At 39.4% G+C, this 27,385-nt stretch overlaps 1 protein-coding gene across 1 annotated transcript; it reads right to left on the bottom strand.

The window, feature by feature from the left end:
- On the bottom strand, nt 1-26,893 carry LOC140482314 (glycerol-3-phosphate dehydrogenase [NAD(+)], cytoplasmic-like). The gene is made up of 8 exons (XM_072579591.1): nt 26,733-26,893; nt 19,609-19,786; nt 12,810-12,950; nt 8,838-8,976; nt 5,370-5,482; nt 3,097-3,330; nt 1,489-1,595; nt 1-859 (listed from the first exon to the last, which is right to left on the bottom strand). The coding sequence occupies exons 1-8, from the start codon at nt 26,774-26,776 to the stop codon at nt 763-765; spliced, it is 1,053 nt and encodes a 350-aa protein (XP_072435692.1). The 5' UTR covers nt 26,777-26,893; the 3' UTR covers nt 1-762.
- Nucleotides 26,894-27,385: the final 492 nt, after the last annotated feature.

Here is a 27,385-nt window from a genome sequence, read left to right as displayed (position 1 = left end):
CACTTATTAAAATATTTTATTGTGATTGACATAAAATCAATTACAAAGTTGTACAATCTTTAAATCTCAAAAGGAAGTTTTAATAGCACATCCACCTAACCACGATATTTTTGTGTTGACTATGGAGTTGGTTTATTTTTAAAAATTAAGCCATTAATATATGTGCACTAATCTCTATGAAAACATGCTGTTAATTACAATGACGTTCTAAAAGATTCTAGTGTTTCATTTTTGTGAAGTCAGACATGGCAATGACCAAGTTATATTTTTGAAAACATTTATGCTAAAGTATTTCCTAGGGCATAAAATTTCAAATGTTTACAATGTAAACATTTAATTGAACTATTTTTACTGTTTAAGTACTGCACTTACCTAGTGCAGTCAGTTCCAATGAACCTGAAATCTTAAGTTTGAACTGAATGACAAACATTAATTACATCATTTATTAGTGAAAATTAAGGCCAAAGATAAAATGCTGCGAAATTGTATTGACAAAAGGAATGTTCAAAGATTATTGTTGAAACATTAGTAAACACTAGTGATTTCAGCAAGATTTCACAAGTCCATATAAAAACTGCATTTGACTACGAATTAAAATACAAATATTAAAAACCACTTCCATTTTAAGTTTCACTTTTTAAAAAAGTATCTTCAGTGATCAGTTTATATTGATAAATTTAAAATAAAGTAGTTATACTTATCCTATAGTTGCAAAAACAAAAGGTTGTGTTTATAACATGGACTGGCCTGAGTTAGCTCAAGTTACATATGTTCTGGGTGGTTCTGAAGACATGTGATGATATCTGCGACTGGTCTGCTCTGGTAGCAGATTTGATAAACTGCTGCAAACAGTGGAAATCTGTGGGGCGAGAAAAATACAAAAGTTGGTCAGAAACAATTTAATATGAGATGGGACCATTCTACCCACACCTGGCAGTAGCAAATGAAGACCATGTGCATACACATATTAGTACTATACGGAGTTTCCTTTGGGTGCTCTGGTTTCCTCCCACAGTCCAAATGTGCAGTTTAGGTGGATTTGTCATGCTAAATTGCCCATATTGTCCAGGAATGTATAGGTTAGGTAGATTAGCAATGGGAAATACAGGGTTACAGGGCTAGGGTACTGAGGTGAATCTGAGTGGGATGCTCTTCGCAGAATCAGTGTGAACTTGTCGGGCCAAAGGGCCTGTTTCCATACCGTAGGGATTTTATGAAAAATACATTTTCATATTTCACAAATGAATAAAGTGACTAAACTATTGAATTTATATCCAAGACAGTTTTTGAGTAACAACCGACTGGTGGGATATGGCATCACGTTTTATTTAATATGGCTTCTGTAAAACACTTTGGGATGTTGTACTCCATTACATGGACAATATAAATGTGGTTGTTAATGTTATTCTTCAATACATGATACATTAACACATTCATTAAAGTAATAGGTAAATAAGCCAAATCATTTAGTATTTAAAAAGTATTTACTTGTCCACCAGATTTCTCTGTTTAAGAACATTGTACACCTCAGCAGAAGTCTGAGGACCTTGCAACTTCTGCCCATTGAGCATCTCTCCTTCCAATTCTTCAATGGCCTGGTTAAAATATAGATGCAAGATTATGGTATGATTATGTGGCCTATATTCTGATTATTCAGCAAAGTCTAATTGCTGTCAACTACATTGTGCACAATATGGTGTATATTTAGATTTAACATTGCTAAAAAGTATACATGTATCTCAACCAAAAATGCAAACTGGGGTCAGTCTGCTTCACACTGCAAACATTGCAAGATGCTGCCAGATCTGCTGAGTATCTCCGACTATTTCTGTTCTTGTTTCAGATTTCCAGCATCCACAATTCTTTGTTTTAATTTAGTGTCTAATACACAGCAAGATTTATTTTTGTTCACTTAACTTCCTTACTTTTCTACAGTTTAAGACTAGACTTCAAATTCCTCCCTTTTTGATTACTTTTCATGCTGTGTACAGAGGAACCTCGATTATCTGAATGAGTTGGGTGGGCAGTATTTCTTTCAGGTAATTGATTTGAGGCCTCTCCTCTGTGGCTCGGAGTTTTCAGAAGTTTCCTTTTTCCTTGGCTCTGCCTGCCTTGCTCCCTCTGTCAGAGTTTGTTTCCGAGCAGACACACACGTGTGTAAGGGACCTGCAACATTGCTGAAGCCTCGCCTCGCCACCCCCCCAGTTCAGTGGGATTGACACAGCGAGCACTTGCTAAGTCTGCTCCCTGTTCAGGAGACTAGGCAGCAGCAAGCCATGCACGAGCCCCTGCCTCCCCACCCACCACCCCTGCTTCCCCATCCAGCCCCTCCCACCCCAGTAACCCCTTCTGCCCTCAACCCCATCAAACTCTGCCCCCACCACGTCCCCGTCCTCTCCAGCTGGCCGGCCCGCCTGCCCCCATCTGTCCTGCCCCTCCTGTGCAACCCCACCCACTGTCCACCCTCATCACCCCACCCCCTTCTGGGGCAGCTGGACTGAACACCGACAGTAAGACTGCTACTGCCTTTTTGGCAAGGAGGGGGGGGGGGGGCTGAGTCTCAAAATAGTGCACACACACGCAACTTTTTGAAAAGTTCCACCTTTGCCCTGTACAGGACAATGTTGGAGAGATTGTCTGGAGAAGGTTGGAGAGGGGGGGGGCAGTTGGTGTTTAGGGTACACTCTGTGTACAACTCCAGGGAAAGTGTGGGGAGAGAGTGGGAGGTTAGTCATTTGGAGACAGTGTCTGGCTCCCATTGATGTCCAGGACGGTTCTCGGCAGCATTTCAGTAAGCTGGGTTCATTTGAAATCATTGTAAACAAGAAGTAGTGTTGAAAACACCTCTATTTTGAGACCTTCTTCAGATAATTGAAATTCAGATAATTAATATTCAGTTAATCGAGGTTCCTCTGTAATTTATTATTATGTATGTAGTATTTGCCTTGTAAAATCAATAAAGGTTTGACTTCCAAGGACTGTTACATTTTGGATGGTATGAATTTCCTTACTTTTCTCATGAAAAGCAGAACATTAAAATATGACTTCTTTATCCAATGTTGACTACTCAAGGACATGAAATATTTACGAACTTACTTTTCCAGTTTTCACAAATGCCTCTGCTACTTTTCTGTTGCGCCCTCCATAGCAAGTTGTAACAAGATCAGCAATTCCACAACTCTCCAGGAAGGTAGCTGATGTTACTGGTCCTTGACAAAATAATTTCGCAAAAGCTAACATTTCCATCAATCCCAAGCGGATAACTGCAGCTTTTGTATTGTCACCATAACCAAGCCCATCACAGAACCCTGCACCAACAGCTACAATATTCTGAGAATTAAAAGAATTACATAAAAGGGAGATTAAAATATGAAGTGGGCTTTGGAAAATTGTAGTTCAGGCTGAAATTCAAAAATATTTCATATGGAATCAATTGAGTATGAAACCAAAGAAAGCAAGTATGAAATAGGCTTTAAATAAAAAAGACTTCACACCCCTACTTCCCCTGGTCTCTCTCATTGATCTTATTAATAAATGCTCAAATTATAAATTTTTGATCATTTTAAGAGGAGCCACAATTTTTGGCTAGAAGGTAATAGATTTAATTTCAAGAATGCAAAATAAAACACTCTTCAATACATGCACTATTTTTTTGAGGGTAGCTAATAGTCTGTTAGAGCTTAGCATAGTGTAGTTCTGAACAGGTCAAAGCTTACAGGGGAGTTTGAATCATCAATACTTGTGATATATTCCCAGAAAAAGTTGAAAAAAAAACTAATCTGCACTAATAGGAGTAATGTTCCTATTAAAGATTTGGGTTAAGAGGCAGTGGAATGTTCATAGTTCTTAATACATTTCATCAATATTTTCTAACATATAGGAATGATTGTTTATAACTTTAAACCTCAGCAGCTGTGGTAAACTAAGGATTCCAGGTTTATTGCCTGTTAGATTCTCTGTCTGAATTTCCTTCTCAATCAGTTGAGGGGAAAATGGAGTGGGATGTATAACAGATGATCAGTATGGCAGGTTGCAGCATGAATCTGTTGCTATATTTCAAAGTGATCCCTATTTTAATCAAATATAGTTTTGAACCTATTCAGCTGGGCCTTCATTCAAAAATAATTAAATCAGCCAGTCTGACCTAACTTCACAAGGTCCAGTGACACAATAATATTATAAAGGACCTCACACACCTCTTACTCTACTGATGTGCCATAGAAATTGTCTTGACCTTCAGTTGGATAGAGGTCATGTGTTAGTAAAAAGTTCCTAAATCAAAAACAACATCTGACATGCTGACACAAATACTACCATGGATCTAATTGTTCTGTATTTATGCACATGCACACATTTTCAACAATGCCAAATTGAAGTTTGAGTATTGTGTATATCAGTCTTTTCATTCATTTATCCACTACTTGTAGAAACCAAAAATAGTTAGCAACGTAATTTCCAAGCATTGCAAAAAAGACATTTTATTTGAAAAGAAGGACGAGAATTGTCGTGTACAAGAAGGGGAAACAATCACCAATTCCTTTAAATTATTGATACAGCATGTGGGATTTTATTCAAGATAGCAATTATATTTACCAATGTAATATTTCCAGAGTCTTTTTTTTGTTTTTGAATAATATAAATAAAAACAAACAAACAAGTCAGTTAATTTAAAACGTCAATTGTATCCACACTAAATGAACTGCAGGGGTTGACGAAGGCAGCTCACCACCATATTCTTGAAGGGAATCAGTGAAGGACATAAATGCTGGCCCGGAAAACAAAGGTTAGATCTCTGGAATGTATTTTTAAAAAGCTCTTATTTTTAAATTTTCATTCTAGTCTTCATATCCCTCCATGGTGTCCACCCTCACTATCCTTGTAATCTCCTCCAATTCCACAACCCTGTAAGATATCTGCACTCACTTAATTCTGATTTTACTTTTGGTAGCTTAGTGTTTAGCTGTCTAGACTATAAGCCCCTGGAATTCACATCCTAAGGATCTTTACTACCTCCTTTTTTGAAAACAATGCTCCTAACCATTGGGATCCGCCCTTATAATTTCCACAGATGGCTGGATAGGAGATTCTGCTTTATAACATTCCTGTGAAGCAACCTGAGACATTATTGCTTTAAAATGTTAAATGATTACAAACGTCAGTAATAAAGTCAACTTCTGGAAATTTAAAATGGGTGTATCTGAATTCAGTAAGCAGAAAACACAATTCTGATGTAAAATGTATCAATATTTCAACAAGGTTGAAAGATTTCATGTTTTATATGAAAACAAATAATGTACAGCTCTTATAATGTGTGTGTGTGTGTAACATATCATCCAGATCTATTGATTAAAGGTGTGATAATCACTTACTTTCAATGCTCCACATATTTCCACTGTGTCACACTCCTCTACTACAGTAATTCTGAAATTTGGGGTCTGCATTAACTCCTTAAGGATCTTTCCATGAGTTTTATTTTTGGATCCTGACAAATACATACATTTAAAAAAAAGTAAAATTATAAGTCACTTGTGAAAGTTCACTAAGCTTTTTGACAAAAGGTTTTAACAACGTATTGCAACGTTCTTGCAATGTGATTACACCACAACCAGGATGTTGAAACAGTTTCTTTCTCATTTGAACAAAATTCTTTGTATGCACTTTGATCTTAATTTTCAAAGCAATTACCTATAATCAGAATGAATTCATTTGCACAGCAAATTTGCAGTTTTATAATATCACCTTTACAATAAAAGCTAAGTAACCAGATTATGTAAGTTCACCTTTTTTAAAAAAATAAATTGGTGTTGAACTAGTAAGACAAAAGCTGGAAATGTAATTTAAATAAAATATTAAAGTATGGAGCAGCTAAGGCAGCATCTGTATAGGGTGGGATTTTGTCTTTTGAAGAAAATCTGAAAAATGGGAAACATTGCTTTTTTTTTATTGTGGCAGCAGACCTTGGAAAAGCACAACCTTAAGCTGGACATGTGGGTTTGTAAAGTTAAATCAGCATTGTGTACAGCCTCTAAAATTCTGCAATTGATTAATACTCTTTGCTCATTGACATTTGAGGGATGTATGCATAGCCCCCATGTATTATTCTATATTGAGACTTTGGTCTAGAAACTGAGCAAGAATTCACTGGAGAAAGACTAAGAAAATAACTTCCATTGAATGCCATGAAAAAGGAGCATAAAATCTATACATTAGCTTTCAAACATTGAAAGGCAATTCTGTCCTAAAAACAGTCACAATTGACTTCTAGCTTCAAGTGGCCACATATTTTCCCAAAATTACTCAGTAAAATCTAGCCACTAGGAGATTCTCTTTCGGTTGTTGGCCATGTCTCATTGTTGCTCTGTTTTCTTCTGCAGCAACATTAACAGTTTTGCCTCCCTCAGAATCGCTTGTCAGACTTCCTCATTGAAAGAGATGGGGTTGATCCATCTCCCTATCAGTTATGGAGCCACCTCATCATCAAGCTAGGTTATATATAGCACAGCACTCCACTGCAGTTAGCTACAACTTTCTGTAGACCTTGTGGTATCCAGCTCAATGTCACTCAAGACCCTAGTTCCCCTTCTCTGATACTGATCAATGCTCCATAGCTGGAATCCTCTGAACACAGGATCTCTGCTGCTGTTGGCGATTCAATCTTTAATCTTTGCAGTAAATTATATAGATAGATCTCTGACCCTTCCCATTTTTATTGCATATTTTCCTGAGACAACTTGTTTTGATGAGCATTAAGAGAATAATGGTCCATGTGTATTTTTGTTTAGATTCCTTCAACTTTAATCCTCTTCCCTAACCTACAATCATCCCCCCCCTCCCCCAATCACTGCAAATGGGCTTCTTTCCTCTGATGCCCCCCTGTCATGCTTCAATCTCCCCTCTATCGGTGTGGCCCAACTCAATGTCCCTTGGCCTTCCGGATCTTGACCCTGAGCCCCTAACCATTCAGCTCCCCATTCCCAAAATTAGCCTTACACTGCCTCTTATTCCAATTACCTGCTGCTTCACCCCATCAGCACATCTCATTGCATCATTCTGGTCCTCACTTCCTTTATGCAGCACCCAATTTTCTTTCTCCGCCTTACCCTTATCATTGTGGTTCTCCCCTCAGTGTCCCAACTGTTTACTTCCAATGTCCAAGTTGTTTCTGAAACCTCAAAACACCTGAACCCTGAAGTTTAATTCCTTGCCATGGCTTCCAAGTGTTTATCTGTGAATGTTTTGTTGAGCCCCTTTTGTGATCAACCCCTCACACGTGCTAAGTTAGGTTTGCTAGCATCAGCAAGTGTGGCTCCCTCACTTACACTGGCTAGGTGGGCCAAATATAACCATTTAATCAAATAAATACCTTGGTTATGAAAATCAAAGCTATTGAAAAGGACTGCATTCACCAGAGTTTCCAGGAAAAAAAAAATCTATTCTTCCAGGTTTGTGAACATATATTTTTCTCACTTTTGAGAGACAAGATTGTGACTTTGGACATAATTCCAATGGACTGGGTTAGTTAATGGGAATTCGTGGCATGCTCATGAATGCAAAAGAGATTCCCAAACATTTCAGTGGGGAACACCTGCATTTTCTGAGATCTTAATCCTAAAACTTAAATCCAATGGCAGGAATTTAAATTTTAGCCTCTGACCGAATGAATTTCCCCCTTCCACCTTTTCAAATACCCCAGGTAGGTCCTGAACTTCCTTCTCAATGTTACAGTGCTATGACTGTTCTTCAGAACTAAGGTGGACATGTACTGGTTTTCAACCAGTAGGCAACTGAAGAAAGGACGTGAGCATTTCCCTCCAGAAGTGACCTGATGAATATTTCCAAGATTCTGTTTTTAAATATATATATTTACCATTTTAATTGCGACAAAAGTAGCAAAATATAGTGAGAAAAAAAAAATCACAATTCTACATAAAGAGACTGACCAAGATTAATTCACTGATTACTACTAGGTTTTGGAAGAAACAGATGGTTGATAGCCACTTATGTTGAAAGATGACTCCAGGTTCAATCACACTTTTTTTCCATAACAGTCTTTGTAATGCTGCTAACATCCAGCGACTGTAAGTGCTCTAATTCATATACTACAGAGAAAATCACCAATGATTCTGAAAGAATGTCACGTTGATTTTATAGTTAAGAATCTAATAGAACTGATAAGCTGATTTCTAAGTTGGTGGTGCCAGCAAGGAGGCAGTGTTCAGGACCCTGGACCCATCTGCTCCAGGCTGGCTGCTTCCTCCCATATTTCCTTACCCTTTTTGTCTCGTTTCTTTTTCTTCATAATTTTCATGTCAGCAGTGACAGAGAAGGTGACACCATTGAGAAGAGTGGCCTGGAGCGGGACTCCTGGTTGTCAAATCAGGTGGCAGTGGAGACCCCAGCTCCTGGTAGCGAAGTGAGTGTGGGTCCAGCATGGTACCTGGCATTGGCGAACTATCAGCAAGGTGGGCCCAGTGACAAAAAAAAAGTGGCATCTGAAGAGGGGCAACTTCGACATTGGTGGATCTAGTACTGGTAGCAGAAGGGTGGAAGCACATGTGTCATTGGTCAGCTGGCTCAGGACCCATGGCGGAGGTGGTAGAATGAAAGTGTACTCTTTCAGCTGTATTTTTCTATTCTTAAATAATTCAAAATGGTGCCAGATTGTTGCAACAGTTGAAACTGATCACTGTATTTTACTGTGTTGCTGATACTAGAGTATAAGTGACAATAAATCATAAAAGCATCATTTAGACACAATGCAAGTAAATTAGTGTTTTATATTTAAGTTTTGTTTTTTAAAAAATTAGAAGAACATCAAAAGCACTCATGTTTCTTACCAATTGTTGTCTCACAGAATTTTTCATCTGCTACTTCTTTAGCAATGTTGGCACCCATCAGTACAGACATTTCAATCCCAAGTTTCTCACGAATTATATGTGATATTAGCTTAAGACCATCAGGACCTTCATCAATTCCCTAAGAATTAAATATAAAAATAACCTCAGTCCAGTTTATTCAAAATTATTAACTTATAGAAATAATGGGCAAATTATGGAAACATCTCTACCATCTCCAAGCCACTCACCACCCAACCTGGAAATAAAACACTGTTCCTTACTGTTGTTGGGTCAAAATTCTGGGTACTGTGGGTCTACCTACTGCAGTGATTCAAGAAGGTAGCTCACCACTTTTTCAAGGGCAGCTAGGGACAGGCAATAAATGCTGATCAGGCAACAATGCCATGTCCCACAATAAATAATTATTTTTAAACCTCATACATAGGGGACTATGCTTGCTCCTAATTCCTAAGTCTTCTTCACTATTCAACACAATCATGATTACTCTTCCATCTCAACTTCATTTTTCCATCCTTTCATTATATCTCGATTCCCTTGGTGTCCAAAAGTATATTGATCTCTGCATTTGGAGTCAACAGCTAAATAGCCATAGCTCTGCGGATGGAGAATTCCAAAGATTCAGGACTCTTACTAAGAAAGAGCTCTTCATCCTAGACCTAAATGGCCAACCCATGGTCTATTAATTAACACAGATCAGAAGGCACGGGAAGAATATATGTGTCATTGTTGCCAGTGAATTTGAAGAATTAGTTTAAGAGGAGTTTCTCCAGAATTCCAAAAATAATTCTGCATCTAAGCTTTCCAACCTAGTTTTGTAATATTGATTGGAAGCAGAGCCTCATGGGAAGACAGTAGAACAACAATGGCAGGAGTCTCTGGGTGTAATTGAGGACACAGCACATAAGTTCTTTCCAAAGAAAAGAAAGGTTATCCGGGGAGGGGTTAGACAGCCATGGCTGGCAAAGGAAGTCAGGAAATGTATCAAAGAAAAAAAAAAGAGAGAGAGAGCCTATAAAGTGGTCAAGAGCACTGAGAAATCAGAAGATTGGGAAGGCTACAAAAACAAAGAATACCAAAGAAATAAGGAAGGAGAGGATCAAATATGAAGGTAAGCTTGCCAGTAATATTAGAAATGATAGTACAAGTTTCTTTCAATACATAAGAAACAAATGAGAGGCAAAAGTAGAAATTGGGCCACTCCAAATTGATGCTGGAAGGCTAATGCTGGGAGATAAGGAAATAGCTGAAGTAGTACTTTATGTCAGTCTTCACAGTGGAAGACAGGAGTAATATCCCAACAATTAAGGAGAGTCGGGGGCAGAGTTGACTATGGTAGCCATTACAAAAGGAAAAAAGTGCCAGAAAAGCTAAAAAAAAAGTCTAAAAACTGATAAATCTCCTGGCCCCAATGGGCTACATCCTAGAGTTCTGAGGGAGGTGGCTGAGGAAATAATGGAGGCGCTGACTGATCTTTCAAAAAAATCAGTGGAGTCAGGGAAAGCTCCAGATGATTGGGAAATCACTGTTGTAGCCTCCTTGATCAAGAAAGGAGGAAGACAAAAGATGGAAAATTATAGGCCGATTAGCCTAACCTCGGTTGTAGGTAAAATTCTGGAATCCATTGATAAGGATAAGGATGAGATTTCTAAATTCTTGGAAATGCAGGGTCAGATTAGAACAAGTCAGCATGGATTTAGTAAGGGAAGGTCATGCCTGACAAATCTGTAAAGCTCTAGTTAGGCCCCACTTAAAATACGGTGTCCAATTTTAGGCCCCACACCTCAGGAAGGACATACTGGCACTGTAGCGTGTCCAGCGGAGATTCACACGATGATCCCTGGAATGGTATGCCGAACACATGATCAGCTGAGGATCCTCTGATTGTATTCATTAGAGTTAAGAAAGTGGAGGGGAGATCTACAGAAACTTACAAGATAATGCATGGCTTAGAAAGGGTGGATGCTGAGAAGTTGTTTCCGTTAGGCAGGAAGACTAGGACCCCTGGGCACAGCCTTAGAATTAGTGGCAGTCAACTTCTTCAGCCAGAGAGTGGTAGGCCTGTGAAATTCAGTGGAGGCTGGGATGTTAAGTGTCTTCAAGGCAGAGATTGATAAATTCTTGATCTTGCAATAAATTAATTGCACTCTCCCTGTAGCCCTTAAGTGGAATTGAAACACCTATCAGCCAGATTAAGTGGAGAGTGGACTTGATGGGCTGAATGGCCTTGCTTCCCCTCCTATGTCTTATGGTCTTAATATTAGAAAACGCTCATGAGCATGTCCATGGCCATTGTCTACTCTACCCCACATATTCACCAATGCACCTACTGTATATTCATTCTCTACAGAACAGCCATTGATATGCCCTTCTTTTCCACCAAATATCCCAGGGAATTCACTGTGTGGAGGTTTAATCTTCAACAGTTAACTTGGCTCAACTGCTTGTACTTTCACCTTACTAGAGTACTTTGAACTGGTGCTGGAGTACAATACTGGAATGATACTGCACATTTGAATTCCTGTATCATTAAGATAAGGAAAACCTTTGAAATATTGGTAGCAGTGCAGATGTTGCTGCAAAGAAAATCAAGCTGCACATGAGCCATGTGTACTTTTGAGATTAGAGGCATTGTTTCAAGTACTGAACGCATGTTTTTTCTCAAAGTCTTTATTCCTTTATCGTATCCTTAAAAGGGCAAAAAATAGCAACTAACCACCTACTATATAATTATCAAAAGCATCTTAGCTGGAACATTTAAAAAGAGATTAACACAACACATGGATTTCACTATAGTCCTGTACATTTTCTAATGGGAACAGTAAATTGGCCACTATGTGGACATATACCAATAAACTCTTTTGCTGTATTAGAGCAGGACTGCAAGTGCATTTAAGTATGGGATTAGTGATTTCATGACAGTTTTTGTTCAGAACAACACAGAAGAAAGAAAATGATTAAAAGAAATGTTTAGATCTAGAATTATAGCAATTTTTCTTCATATACATAATCAAATTTGTGATAACCAGAGTTCTAGTTATGACACATTGTGAAATGACAGATTTGTTATCTCATGTAATTATAAATAACACTTTGTCCTAATGTAAATGATTAATGTTAAATATAGCATGTTGCAATGCCTGTTAAACCGTTGGTGTCTTTAGTTTCTGTACTTTCATTTCAAAAATAATGACTTCAGCAGGCCTAACAGAAAATAATTTACAAGTAGTTTCTTAGACATTCTACAACAGCAAAACAAAATACAATTAGGCTCAGTAAATTATGAAATTTAACAGGACAGATATTAATGCAACAGAATTAATCATAGTATTAATAATTACAATGAGTCAATTCATTTGGAGTTCATTAAACTTACTACAAGTGATCTTTGTTGAAACAAAGTTTAAAAAAAAAATCACACAACACCAGGTTGTAGTCCAACAGGTTTAATTGGAAGCACACTAGCTTTTGGAGCGATGCTGCTTCAACAGGTGATAGTGGAGGGCTCGATCGATAGAAGAGCCCTCCACTATCACCTGATGAAAGAGCATCGCTCCGAAAGCTAGTCTGCGTCCAATTAAACCTGTTGGACTACAACCTGGTGTAGTGTGATTTTTAACTTGTACACCCCAGTCCAACACCGGCATCTCCAAATCATGACTTTGTTGAAACAGTCAGACATAAAAATCACACATTAAGAAACCACAAAGTATATATTTTGGTATAAACACTTGCTGCATCACTTGCAAGGATTATTTTAGAAATTATTGTAAATGCCAATATACTACACATGAAGGGAGCCATCTAGAAGTTGAAGGAGAATATTGTCTAAACTATGTTTGAAAAAGAGTAATAAAAAGGGATAAACTAAAGTAACAGCGCTGGTCTACAAGAAACCAAAATCCCAAATCTGGAATCTCAATTCTTTGCATTCACTGAATTCTCAAATTTTACCTTTATCAGCGAGATTCCAATTGCACCCGGCTTCACACGATTTTTCATTTCATCGCAAAGTCGTCCAATAAATTGATGGGGTAAAACAAAGACAAATATATCTGCCCCATCTGATGCTTCAGTGATGTCTGGTACAGCAATCTGTAAAACAGGAAATCATTTGCAAACAAAAACCATGGAAAATAGGAGCAGAAGTAACTAATTCGGCCCTTTGAACCTGCTCCACCATTCAATATGGTCATAATTGGCCATCCAAACTAGTACCCAGTTCCTGCTTTCTCCTGATAAAATCAGGAAACAGAACCACAGAAATGATATAATACAGAAGGCAGCCAATCAGTTCATCTTGTCCATGCTGACCCAAAGATATGGAAAGCCCTTTCTAATCCCCTCTCCCTGTATATGGCCCACAGCCCTGTAGCTTACAGCAATAAGGTGCAGATCCAGGTACTTTTGAAAAGTGTTTATGGTCTCTTCCACCAGCACTAATTCAGGCAGCAAATTCCAGGCACCCACCACCCTCTACATAAAAGTAGATTTCCTGACATTCCCTCTAATCCTTCTGCCACTGAGTACAAACAAACAGATACAAGCTATCTGCCAAAGAAAATATGATCCTCTAGTTGACTGTATCTCTACCCCTCACAGTTTTGTATACCTTAACCATGTCACCCCTCAGCCTTCTCTGTTCTGAAGAAAACCACACCAATTTCTCTAATTTTGCCTCAGCTAAAATTCTCCAGTGCCAGCAATATTCTCATAAATCTCCTTTGCATTCTCTCCAGAGCAATTATGTTCTTCCTATAATGTTCCTTCCAGAGCTGCATACAATACTTCAGTTGTAATATCCAAGGATTGTTTAAATGCCTGCCAACGTAGTTAACTCAGTCACATTAAAGGCATTTAAACAATCCTTGGATAAGCAGATGGATGATAATGGGATATTGGGGGAGTTGGCCTTAGATTAGTTCACAGGTTGGCACAACATCGAGGGCCGAAGGGCCTGCTCTGCATTGTATTGCTCTATGTTGTCTCAGTGTTTTTTACGGTTTAAATCATTATATCCCTACTTTTGTATTCTATACCTCGGCCAGTGATGAAGAGCATTCCATATGCCTTCTTTACCTTCGATATCTGTACCACTACCTTTATAGAACTGTGCACTTGCACACCAAGATCGCTCACTTCATCTACCCCTCAGTACATTCCCATTTATTGGGTATTCCTTTTACTGTTTGACCTCCTGAAATGCATTACCTCATATTTATCAGAGTTGAAATCCATTCACCACTTTCCTGCCAACAGCAACAACACATCATTTTGGAGCTTACACCTATCCTCTACACTATTCACTGTGTGACCAATTTTTGTATTATCTGCAAATTTCCTAATTGCGCCCCCACATTCAAGTCCAAATCATTAATCTATAAAACAAATAGCATGGGCCTGGAACAACAAGCCCTGCAGTACCCCCCTTGAAACAACTTTCCATTTGCAAGGGCAGCCATCCACCATACACACTGTTTCCTGTTACTGAGCCAACTTTGATCCAATTTAACACATTATCCTGTATCTCATTGGGTTTTATTTTTTCCACTATATTCTTTGATCCCTTTAGCCCCAAGAACTATATCCAACTCCTTCCTTAGTACATTCTATGTTTTGGCCTCAAAAGATTTCTGTTAGAGACAAAAAAACTCCAGATGCTGGAATCCAAAATAGACAGGCAGAAGGCTGGAAGAACACAGCAAGCCAGGAAGCATCTAGAGGAGGGGATGTCGACATTTTGGGTATAACCCTTCCCTGCAGATACTGCACTTTCTGTGGCATAGAATTCCACAGGCTCACCACTCTATGGATAAGGAAATTTCTCCTAATCTCAGACCTAAATGGCCTACATTGCAAGTTTAGACTGTGGCCCTTCGTTCTATCTAGTCCTGTTTTAATTTTATGTTCCCCCCCCCTCCATTCTTCTAAACTTCTATGAATATAGTTCTAATCGATCCTTTCTCTCTTCACATGTCACTCCTATCATCTCAGGAATCAGTCCAGTAATACCAAGAATAATTTAAACAAATTGAAGTTATATTGACGGACTGTTGTAAAAGGAATCTGTAAAGTCTTGGTATAGACTTGTGAGTGAACCATCAAACAAGCTAACATCTATTAGAATAAAGTAAAATACATTATAATTTGCTTTTTGGGGTTCTAGAAGTTAATTGGGTTTGTCTTGCAATCTGTGAAATTCTGACAAGGCAGATGAGGCCATCACACATTATTACTGAATTAAATCAGAACAGTAACTGTTTGCCAGCTATACAGTCTTGCAAGGTTTTTGGAGACCACTGCTATCAGAAAGTTTATCATCTCAATATGGTGTATAGCTACAAAGCAAACAACACTGATACTTATTGCAAAAATTATTATTTGATGCTGCAGCTCTGTGCTAGATGTCTTTTGCAACAATCTAAAATTAATCCCACTACACATCTCTATTCTATTCCTATATTTCCATCTGCTCTAAATATTTATGACAATAAAACACATGGGAAAAGTAAGTTGCAATGAAGAAATTTAAAAATTGCAAATAGATATGGATAGGTTGGGTGAATGGGCCAAAATCTGGCACATGAAGTTTAACAAGAGTAAACGTGAGGTTATCCTTTTCGGTTGGAAGTTGGGAAGGAAATTTCAGAGTGCTTTGGTGCAGAGGGATCTGGGTGTTCTCATGCACAAATTGCAGAAAACTAATATTTAGGTACAGTAGATAATAAAAAAAAGTCCAAAATGAATTTTGGCTAATATTGCTCAAGAAATTATTGCTGCAAATGTAAAGTGTATTAATGAGACTGTACCTGGAGTATTGCATAAACTTTGGTCCCCTTACTTGAGAAGGAAAGTCATTGCACTGGGAGCAGTTCATTAATGATTTACTTGAACGGTTCGAGAGATGAAGTGCTTTTCTGATGAAGAAAGATCTACAGCACTGCCTAAACACTCTAAAATTTAGGAATGGGAGGCGATCTAATTGGAGGTATATATTAAATGTATTTGTATAAAGGACATTTCCTCAGGTCTGGCAAGTTAGAATGAGAGACCATGATTTTAGGATAGGGTAGGAGATTTAAAACAGAGAGAGAGGAGGAGAAATACTTCTCTTAAAGGATCATGAATCTGTGGAATTCACAATCCCAGAGAATGGTAGATGCCAGGAGACAGATTTTTAATTAGTAATGGGTTAAAGGGTTATGGGGAGTAGGCAGGACAATGGAGTTGAGGCCAGGATGAGATCAGTCATGATCATAAACAAGCTCAAGGAGCTGAATTGCCTAAAACTGCTCCTAGTTCTTATGTTATATTCTTATGTTATCCAGTCATCCTTTAGATTAGATTAGATTACTTACAGTGTGGAAACAGGCCCTTCGGCCCAACAAGTCCACACCGCCCTGCCGAAGCGCAACCCACCCACACCCCTACATCTACCCCTTACCTAACACTACGGGCAATTTAGCATGGCCAATTCACCTGAAAAAGGTGCCCCAACCATTCCTCTGGCAAAGCATTCCAGGTTCCACTAAGTCCATCTGTGAACACTTGGGGGTGGCATGATAGCTCACTGTGCCAGGGACCTGGGTTCAATTCCAGCCTTGTGCGACTGTCTGTATGGAGTTTGCACATTCTCAGTGTCTGCATGGGTTTTCTCTGGTTTCCTCCCATAACCCAAAGGTATGCAGGTTAGATGAATTGGCCACGCTAGATTACCTAAAGTGCTCAAGGATGAGCAGGTTAAGTGCATTAGTCATGGGTAAATATAGAGTAATAGGGTAGGGGAATGGGTCTGGGAGGGATACCCTTAGGAGGGTCCGTGTGGACTAGTAGGGCCAAAATGGTCTGTTTCCACACTGTAGGGACTCTACAATATATCTTTATGATTTCTCCCAACTACTCTCCTCCTTTGAGTAATAATTTTAAATTGGTCATCTTTTGTCACGAATCCATCAACCAAAACAAATAATAATTTCATATTTCTTTACTTGCATGTTCCTATTTTATAAGCCCTCAAATTTTAACTGATGTAATTTAAGTCTCAAGCAAACAACACTCATTCCTTCTCAGGATTGAGTGTTTGAAATTCAGGTTTCTCCAGAATTTCCTTCAATAAGTTTGTATCTAGGATATGACTCAATTTTTTGCTTGTAACTATACTGAACAGTTTTTAAATTTACAAAAAAAGGTTTATTACTGCATGTGTTTTAATAACCAGGAAGAGATCATTTATCTGGCATCAAAGAACTATTTACCACAATGCATTACTGTGGTTCCAGATTATCTTGCTCAATTTAAATTCTCCAGTGGAAAGGAAGTGCAGACAGATGGATAATTGAGCAATCGTCACAAAAGCAGAAATAGTAATAGTATGACAATATGGTCAAATAATGAGCTTGGAGTCAAATAAGCAAACAAACAATGTGGTTCAGTCTCAAATCAGTAACAAGCTGAAAGTGTGGTGCTGGAAAAGCACAGCAGGTCAGGCAGCATCTGAAGAACAGGAGAATCGACGTTTCCTGAGTAAAGCCTTTCCTGACAAAGGCCTTATGCCCAAAACATCAATTCTCCTGCTCCTCGGATGCTGTCTGACCTGCTGAGCTTTTCCAGCACCACACAACTCCAGTCCTCACTTTCTACCCATAGATTTAAGTTTAAGAAGTAGAAAAGATTACAGGGGCCATGGTGACATAACACTTTCCACCTAGAGAATGGTAGGAGTCTAGAAATTGCTACATTGTTTTGTTGTGCAAGCAGAAACTCAGCTTATTTTTTAAAAAGTACTTAATATAGTACATGAAGTGCTGTAACTTGCAAAGCTATGGACAGAGTGCTGGAAGGTGGGTTTGGAATGGGAAGCTTCATTTATTTTTTCTCAGTCGGCACAAACACAATAGATTGAATTGCCTCCTTTTGCATCATAACTTTCAAATGGTCCTATTTGCTAAAACACACAACTTGATACTGTGGTGTAAACATTTCATAGCTTGAACTAATTAACTTAAAAAATTATAATCTTGTTTATGTTCTATGTTTTTCAGCACAAATTGTCTTTTCAATCTTAATGTTATATCCCTGATTGTTACTCTGACTTTACTGTGTATCACCACAGGTAACAAAGAAATAAAAAAGCATTCATCTGTCTGTACCCTAAAAAGGTATAAGAGACTATTTAATGTATCCATCTTGAACACAATACAAAAGGTTATAGTCCAACATGTTTATTTGGAAGCACTAGCTTTTGGAGTGCCGCTCCTTCTTCAGATGATCCTGCTTCAATCACAGGACACAGAATTTATAGCAAAAGATTAGTGTCATGCAAGTAAAAATGATATATTTAACAACCTTCGATTGCTGTTAAGTCTGTCATCTTTCAGAATGGGTTACAGGTTTCAGTTCATTAGTATGTAAATCCCAGAACTTTAAGTCACATTCTTAAGATAACTCAAGGTTTTATACATATAAAAAAAAATCTCAGCTCAGACAATGCCTTAAAGGTGTGAGTCTGTCTGTATCCCAATCTTGACTCAGACTGGATCTATTTCCAAAGTGGAATTGTATGGATTGACTGTCTGCAGATTACATTCTATTTTGCTCAAAACATACGCAGCTGTAAATATAATTCTGCAAAGACAAATTCACCCAATAGACTTGCGTCTGTCCTGGAGAGCAGCGAGAGAGCGCGAGAATATTGGAGGGGAGTCACCTGTTGTGTGACATGAATCCAAAGGTCCCAGTTGAGGCCATCCTCATGGGTACCAAACTTGGCTATCAGCCTCTGCTTGGCCACTTTGCATTTTTGCCTGTCCCAAAGTTCACCTTGGGATGATTACCCAAAGATCCAAGGTGGAAGATCCCTGACTGCTGAAATGTTCCCCGACTGGGAGGGAACACTTCAGACGGAACCCCACACACACACAAAACCCTTCCACTCACACCCACACATGCACCCTCTCACAGGCTTTTACCCCATCACACTTGCACACACAGAAAAAACTCACATGCACTCACTCTCTCACATGTGTAAACACAAGTCTATTGGGTGAATTTGTATTTGCAGAATTATATTTACAGATACATTCTATTTTGCTCAAAAAAAATACACAATCTGCAGGCAGTCAATCCATATAATATTTTTTAAATTCCACTTTGGAAATCGATCCAGTCAGAGTCAAGATTGGGATACAGACAGGCTCTGGCCTCACACCTTTAAAAGGCATTGTCTGAGCTGAGATCTTATCTTTTTTAAAAAATAAAAGCTTAACTTGTTGTGAGAATGTGACTTAAACGAAATTCTGAGATTTACATATCAATGAACCAAAACCTGTAACCCATTCTAAAAGATGAAAGACTTAACAACAATCGAGGTTTGTTAAAATGTATCATTTTACTTGCAAGACACTAATCTTTTGCTCTAAATTCTGCGTCGTATGATCCTACTACAAAACCACCTGAAGAACAAAAAAAGCGGCGCTCCAAAAGCTAGTGCTTCCAAATAAACCTGTTGGACTATAACCTCGTGTTATGTGATTTTTAACGTTGTCCACCCCAGTCCAACACTGGCTCCTCCACAGCTTGAAGTTCAATGCAGCTGGGCAGCAATCATTAAGATATGATTGTGAAATCTTTAGAAGAGTAACATTGAGAATATATCACTTTAGCAGAGGGCTACATTACCACAAAGACAGAAAAACAACAAGTAAAATTTTACAATTTTTGTGCAATGTTTCTTGAATGCAAATCTTTGCCTTACCACGTTTTCTGGAAGCTTATAGCCTGGCAAATACTTCACATTTTCATGGTCTGTGTTTATTATATCTGTAAGATTTCTACCATTTATTATTTCTTCATAAACCCACATTTTCACAGTAGAATCAAACTGGGTTGACTTTCTGACATTTTGGCCAATAATCTTTGCAATAGCAGAACCCCTGAAAGAGACAGGCAGAAGTCAGTTAGAAATTGTTAAAATATTTCTTCCCTACTAAGCAAAACTGAATTTCCACAATCATCCTTGCATCACTTGCTCATGTTCACCTACTCTGACATTTTAACTTAGGGTGTTAATTATATAATGTCATGTAGAATGTGGAACCAAATAATTCACAGCATTCATGGGAGCCAGAATCCTATACTCCTTAATATCTAAAGAAACTCCAGTAGCCAGGAAGTACTTGCTTCCAACTCTTCAGATTTAATAAGATTCACACAAGTCTCCAGTCCCTCCCAAATGCTGCTTCGCAAAACCCTTTGCAGGCTTTGCCTCTGGTCTCACTGAAACATGCAGAAGGAAGCACGGGATGGGGGAGTAGTCCTTTTATTCACAGACACTCAGTACCTGATCAAGGGACCATGCATCAAGAAAGTGGTAGGCTGCTGAAAACCAACCCTTTGCTCTTGATTTGAAGAACCTTATCATTGCCCCTTCTAGCAAGTGATCAATACTGGCATGGTCCTGTAGGAGATGTATACGTGATGTTCTAGGACAAGAATAGGATTTGTTCCTTATCAGAAGGCGAGGGAGAACATGCTAATTAAGGTTGACTGAATTAAATAGATGAAAATATTTCATTATTTTGTATTGCTATTTGTAGCATTCCCTGAAGAATCCTCAGTGTGACAATCATTAAGATATTTTTCCCTTTCCTTTCTGACTCTAAATTAGTCAATACCTAAATTTTATTTTATTTTTCATCTTGCTATGGTTTCATTGAGAAGAGGCTACAGTTATGCCAGACACACAAAAGGATAGTTTTGCCAAGGCTCTTTTAACCAACCAGGTAGTAAAGATTGTCCATCACAAGATGAACTAATGGCACAGATAATAGTGAATGATTATGATGTAGTAGGCATCACAGAGACTTGGTTACAGGGGGGTCAGGACTGGCAGTTAAACCTCCATGGTTTTTCAACTTATCGAAAAGACAGAGAGGTGGGCAGAGGGGGTGGGGTTGCCTTGTTAGTTAAGAACAAAATTAAATCTATGGTATTGAATGACATAGCGTCGGATGATGTGGAGTCTGTGTGGGTGGAATTGAGGAACCACAAAGGCAAAAAAACCATAATTGGAGTTGTGTACAGACCTCCTAACAGTGGTCAAGACCAGGGACGCAACATGTACCGGGAAATAGAGAAGGCATGTCAGAAAGGCAAGGTTACATTGATCATGGGTGACTTCAATATGCAGGTGGACTGGGTAAATAATGTTGCTAGTGGATCTAAAGAAAGGGAATTCATGGAATGCTTACAGGATGGCTTTTTGGAACAGCTTGTCATGGAGCCCACAAGAGAGCAGGCTATTCTGGACCTAGTGCTTTGCAATGAACCAGACTCTATAAAAGATCTTAAAGTAAGGGAACCCTTAGGAAGTAGCGACCATAATATGGTAGAGTTCAGTCTGGAGTTTGAAAGGGAGAAGGCAAAATCGGATGTAATGGTGTTACAGTTGAATAAAGGTAATTATGAAGGCATGAGAGAGGAACTGACTAAAATAGACTGGAAGCAGAGGCTAACCGGGAAGACACTAGAGCAAAAATGGCAGGAGTTTGTAGGTATAATTGAGGACACTGTACAGAGGTTCATTCCCAAGAAAAGAAAGATTAACCGGGGAGGGATTAGACAACCTTGGCTGACAAAGGAAGTCAGGAAATGTATTAAAGAAAAAGAGAGATCCTATAAAGTGGCTAAGAACAGTGGGAAATCAGAAGATTGGGAAGGATACAAAAGCAAACAGAGGATAACAAAGAGTGTAATAAGAAATGAGAGGATCAAATATGAAGGTAGGCTAGCCAGTAATATTAGAAATAATAGTAAAAGTTTTTTTCAGTACATAAGAAACAAACGACAGGCAAAAGTAGACATTGGGCCACTTCAATCTGATGCAGGGAGCCTAGTGATGGGAGATAAGGAAATAGCAGGAGAACTTAACAAGTACTTTGCATCAGTTTTCACAGTGGAAGACATGAGTAATATCCCAACAATTAAAGGGAGTCAGGGGGCTGAGTTGAGTATGGTTGCCATTACGAAAGAGATAGTGCTAGAAAAGTTAAAAAGTCTTAAAATTGATAAATCTCCTGGCCCCGATGGGATAAAGCCTAGAGTTCTGAGAGAGGTTGCTGAGGAAATAGCAGAGGCATTGGTTGAGATCTTTCAAGAGTCACTGGAGTCAGGAAAGGTCCCGGATGATTGGAAGATGGCTGTAGTAACCCCCTTGTTCAAGAAAGGATCAAGGCAAAAGATGGAAAATTATAGGCCAATCAGCTTAACCTCAGTTGTTGGTAAAATTCTAGAATCCATCATTAAGGATGAGGTTTCTAAATTCATGGAAGAGCAGAGTCTGATTAGAACAAGTCAACATGGATTTAGTAAAGGGAGGTCATGCCTGACAAACCTGTTGGAATTTTTTGAAGAGGTAACAAGTAGGTTAGACCAGGGAAACCCAGTGGATGTGGTCTATCTAGACTTTCAAAAGGCCTTTGATAAGATGCCACACGGGAGGCTGCTGAGCAAGGTGAGGGCCCATGGTGTTCGAGGTGAGCTGCTGGGATGGATTGAGGATTGGCTGTCTAACAGAAGGCAGAGAGTTGGGATAAAAGGTTCTTTTTCAGAATGGCAGCCGGTGACGAGCAGTGTCCCGCAGGGTTTGGTGCTGGGGCCACAGCTGTTCGCATTATATATTAATGATTTGGATGAGGGAACCGGGGGCGTTCTAGCGAAGTTTGCCGACGATACGAAGTTAGGTGGACAGGCAGGTAGTACTGAGGAAGTGGGGAGGCTACAGAAGGATCTAGACAGGTTGGGAGAGTGGTCCAGGAAATGGCTGATGGAATTTAACGTGAGCAAGTGCGAGGTCTTGCACTTTGGCAAAAAGAATAAAAGCATGGACTACTTTATAAATGGTGAGAAAATTAATAAAGCCAAAGCACAAAGGGATCTGGGAGTGCTAGTCCAGGATTCTCTAAAGGTAAACATGCAGGTTGAGTCTGTGATTAAGAAAGCGAATGCAATGTTATCTCTTATCTCAAAAGGGTTGGAATATAAAAGCAGAGATGTACTACTAAGACTTTATAAAGCTCTGGTTAGGCCCCATTTGGAGTACTGTGTCCAGTTTTGGTCCCCACACCTCAGGAAGGACATACTGGCACTGGAACGTGTCCAGCGGAGATTCACACGGATGATCCCTGGAATGACAGGTCTAGCATATGAGGAACGGCTGAGGATACTGGGATTGTATTCGTTGGAGTTTAGAAGATTAAGGGGAGATCTAATAGAGACGTACAAAATAATACATGGCTTTGAAAAGGTGGATGCTAGGAAATTGTTTCTGTTAGGCGAGGAGACTAGGACCCGTGGACACAGCCTTAGAATTAGAGGGGGTCATTTCAGAACAGAAATGCGGAGACATTTCTTCAGCCAGAGAGTGGTGGGCCTGTGGAATTCATTGCCACGGAGTGCAGTGGAAGCCAGGACGCTAAATGTCTTCAAGGCCGAGATTGATAGGTTCTTGTTGTCTAGAGGAATTAAGGGCTATGGGGAGAATGCTGGTAAGTGGAGCTGAAATGCGCATCAGCCATGATTGAATGGCGGAGTGGACTCGATGGGCCGAATGGCCTTACTTCCACTCCTATGTCTTATGGTCTTTCATTTGCCACTCTGTTACAGGCCAATGCCTAATTGTAGCACTTGTCTGTTGATATTTTTGTTGTGAATCTCTCAGTGGAGTCATTACTTATGACAAAAGGCATTCTTCCTCCAGAAGGAAAGCTGTTTTTCCTTATCCTGTCTGGTATGCACGTGGCTTCAGATCCACAGTAAAGTGCTTGAATCTTAACTGCCCTCTGAAATGGTCAAGCAGGCCACTCAGTTCAAGAGCAACTAGTGTTGGACAATAAATGCTGGCCTTGGCTCGTCACAGGACGTTCTTCCTTAAAAGAGCTCAAGGGCTTGTCAAATTGGCCTTGCTTTTAGGTTGGCGTCCAGTCTTATGCAAGAGATTGGATAGGAAGCAAGTAGTAGTGCAGGGAGGCTACTGTGTAGCTGCAAACATAGAAGAACAGGTTTCTCAAATGCTCTCCACAATTTAATTGCCCAATTTGGAGATTGAAGGGTGTTTCAGCAGGCCAAAGCATCAGGAAGCAAGTGTATTATGGGCGAGATCACTTAGCTGGCAGCAGGGTGCAGATTGTGGACAACGGCCCTCATTGCAGAGTACAGGGGTAATAGCCCATGGCGCTAAAGGTAGTTTATTGATATGGATAGAGAATTTGCTAGTGGAGAGGGGGTAAGGGGTTATTTTTCAAGTTGGTGACCTGTAACCAGTGGGGTTACAGCACAGAAACAGACCCTCCAGTCTATGCTGAACTAAACTAAGAACAAACGAAACTAACCCCATTTGCCTGCTCCTGGCCCATATCCTTTCCTTTTCATGTATCTATCCAAATATCTTTTAAGCATTAGAGTTGTATACACATCCACAACTTCGCCAGGAAGTTCATTCCGTACATGAACCACACTTTAAAAAAAATTGCCCTTCATATCTTTTTTAAAAATGTCTCTCCTCTCACCTGAAAAATGTACCCCCTAGTCTTGAAATCCCCCATCCTATGGGGAAGACAACTACCACTACTCTATCTAGACCCCATATTACTTTATAAACTTCCATAGGGTTGCATCTCAACATCCTATGCTCCAGTGAAGCAAGTCCCAGCCTATCCAGTCTTTCTTTATAACTCAAACTTTCCATATCCAGTAACATCTCTTCTGAACCCTCTTCAGCTTGATAATATCCTTCCTATACCTGGGTGACCAGAACCAACATTCAGGAGAGGTCACACCAATGTCCTGTAAACCTCAATATGACTTCCTAATTCCTGTACTCAAAGGATAGCAAGTGTACTAAAAACACCTTTTTAACCACCCTGTCTATATGAGCAAACTTCAAATAATGATGTACCTGTATCCTTAGGACTCTGATCTACAACACAATCCATTAATTGTCTAAGCCCCACCCTTGTTTGTTGTACAAAAAATGCAATACCTCGCATGTATCCAGATTGAACTCCATCAGCCATTCTTCACCCCATTGACCCATTTGATCACTATCCCTTTGTAATCTTAGAAAACCTCTCATTGTAGGCAATGCCACCTATTTTAGTGTCATCCACAAACTTACTGACCATGCCTTCTATATTCTCATCCAAAACATTTATACAAATAACAAACAAAACAGGACCCAGAACCGATCCCTGTGGAACACCACTGATGATGGCCCTCCTCTCTGTAAAAAACAAACCTCTACCTTTACTCTGTCTCCTGCCATTGGAGTAAGGAAGTGAATTTGCAGGCAACACAAAAACAAGTGGAAATTGAGGTTGCAATCGGGATATGAACAATTTACAGAAAGTAAAATAAATGGGGAAAAAAAATTGGCAAGTGGAATATAGTGTGGGAAAATGTGAAGTTGTTAATTTTGTAAGGGAGAACGAAAGAACAGAGTATTATTTAAACAGGGAAAATCTGCAAGAAGCTTCAACACAAATTCTCCTGCCTTCTCCCTGTAAAGTGCCCTCATACACCTTCTTAACCTTATCTACCTGACCTGTTGCCTTCAAAGGTCCCTCTGATCGGCTGTCCTTTCGAGGGTCCTTCATCATAAGGTGAGGCAATAGTGTCGTGGTATTATCATTGGACTGTTAACCCAGAGACCGGTTAGCACTGCTGCCTCACAGCGCCAGAGACCAGAGTTCAATTCCCACCTCAGGCAACTGCCTGCGTGGAGTTTGCACATCCTCCGGGTGCTCTGGTTTCCTCCCACAGTCCAAAAATGTGCAGGTTAAGTGAAATGGCCATGCTAAATTGCCCGTAGTGTTAGTTGAAGGGGTAAATGTAGGGGAACAGGTCTCGGGGGGGGGGGGGGGTTGCTCTTCAGAGGGTCAGGGACCTGTTGGGCCAAAGGGCCTGATTCCACACTAAGTAATCTAATCAGTTTGGGGACTTGGGTAAGAACCCCACCATGGCAGATAGCGGAATTTGAATTACTAAAATCTGGAATTAAGAATCTAATGATAAACACAAATCTATTGTTGATTGTTGGGAGCAGGGACCCCACTTGGTTCAGTAGTGTCCGTTAGGGAAGGAAACTGTCATCCTTACTTGGTCTGGCCTTTGTGACTCCAGACCCACAGCAATGTGGTTGACTCTTTACTGCCCTCTGGGCAATTAAGGTCGGGCATAGCCAGCGACACTCTCATCCCATGAATGAATGAACATAAAAAAAGAACTCCCTCACCTTGTTAGTCCCAAAATGCAAAGCCTCACACTTGTCAGGATTAAATTCCATTTGCCAATGATCAGCCCATCTATAGATTTTTTTTTAGTTTAACGCTTTCTTCTTCGCTATTTACCACACCGTTTTTGTGTCGTTTTTTAATGAAAATAGTTTCTCCTGATCTCCCGTGACCAGAAAACCTCATCAACATTGAGATTAAAAAAAACTTTTTAGACACATTAGCAGAATTCTTTTTCAAAAACAAAAACTTGAGTGGTAAAAGAGGGGCAATGCCTGTAAATAGGAATCATGTATTTGTGACTGGATCTTCACCAAGAAAGTAGCACTGCCGACAATTCGTGGTCTAGTGTCTTTGGTATTACCAGTTACTTGACATTCAGTTTTTTGTAAGTTCCCTGTTGAATCTTCCAACAGCATTGGAGGCATTCACGCTTTCAGGCTGCACTCAGCTACTCGAGATGGTAGTGGATTTACATTCTCCCATTATTGGTCACCAGATCCTTGAGTTAAAAAGGAATCCGCCCATTTAAACCATATTGCTAGTACTTACAGTGTCCAAAAGGAACAAACTAATCTCACATCCAACATACCAGTTGCCGGATCCAACTATGCAGATCTTCTTGAGAGCAGACATGTTATGGTATTGTTATACCAGACAAGTTACGATGAGATGAGTTTCACCTGCCCTTTAGACTGTTTCTAGTTCCACACGGAGAGATTAATTAAGAACTGGTGTAACTTCCTTGCTACCTCTCCCGCAACCAGTGATTGGCTTGTAGCCCTGTCGATCATACAATCATATTTACATTGCATTGCTGTCACTGTCCGGAAGAGGTGATATTTCTCAGTCTAATCCAGCTCCAGCTAACACTTTAAGTGTTTTCTGCCATCTAAAATATTTCCCAATATCCATTAGATCTATCTAGTCACGGATGAACTCAATGTAATATGTAAATTATCTGTCGTTTTCAGTGTAGGAAAGGTGTAAATACAGAAGTACAGTAGCAGTGTCCTAAGTGTAGGATTTACGCATAATAACTGCACATCCAGTCATCGGAAAAGGAAATCAAAACTAGAAACAGAAAATTATGAAAATAAGCAACATCTAAAAGTCCGCTAATGTTTCCACTTTTTGATCAACTGTTGGACCAATGGCATCTTTAATTGCTGTAAATTCTAATGAATGAAAACCACCTTCAAGCAGATCTGGAAATGTGCCACATCTTAAAATATATAACTGAAA

Source organism: Chiloscyllium punctatum, chromosome 10, assembly GCF_047496795.1.
Source record: "Chiloscyllium punctatum isolate Juve2018m chromosome 10, sChiPun1.3, whole genome shotgun sequence".
Taxonomy (NCBI): domain Eukaryota; kingdom Metazoa; phylum Chordata; class Chondrichthyes; order Orectolobiformes; family Hemiscylliidae; genus Chiloscyllium; species Chiloscyllium punctatum.
The sequence above is the reverse complement of the archived record's forward strand: the minus strand, read 5'-3'. Positions and strand labels throughout refer to the sequence as shown.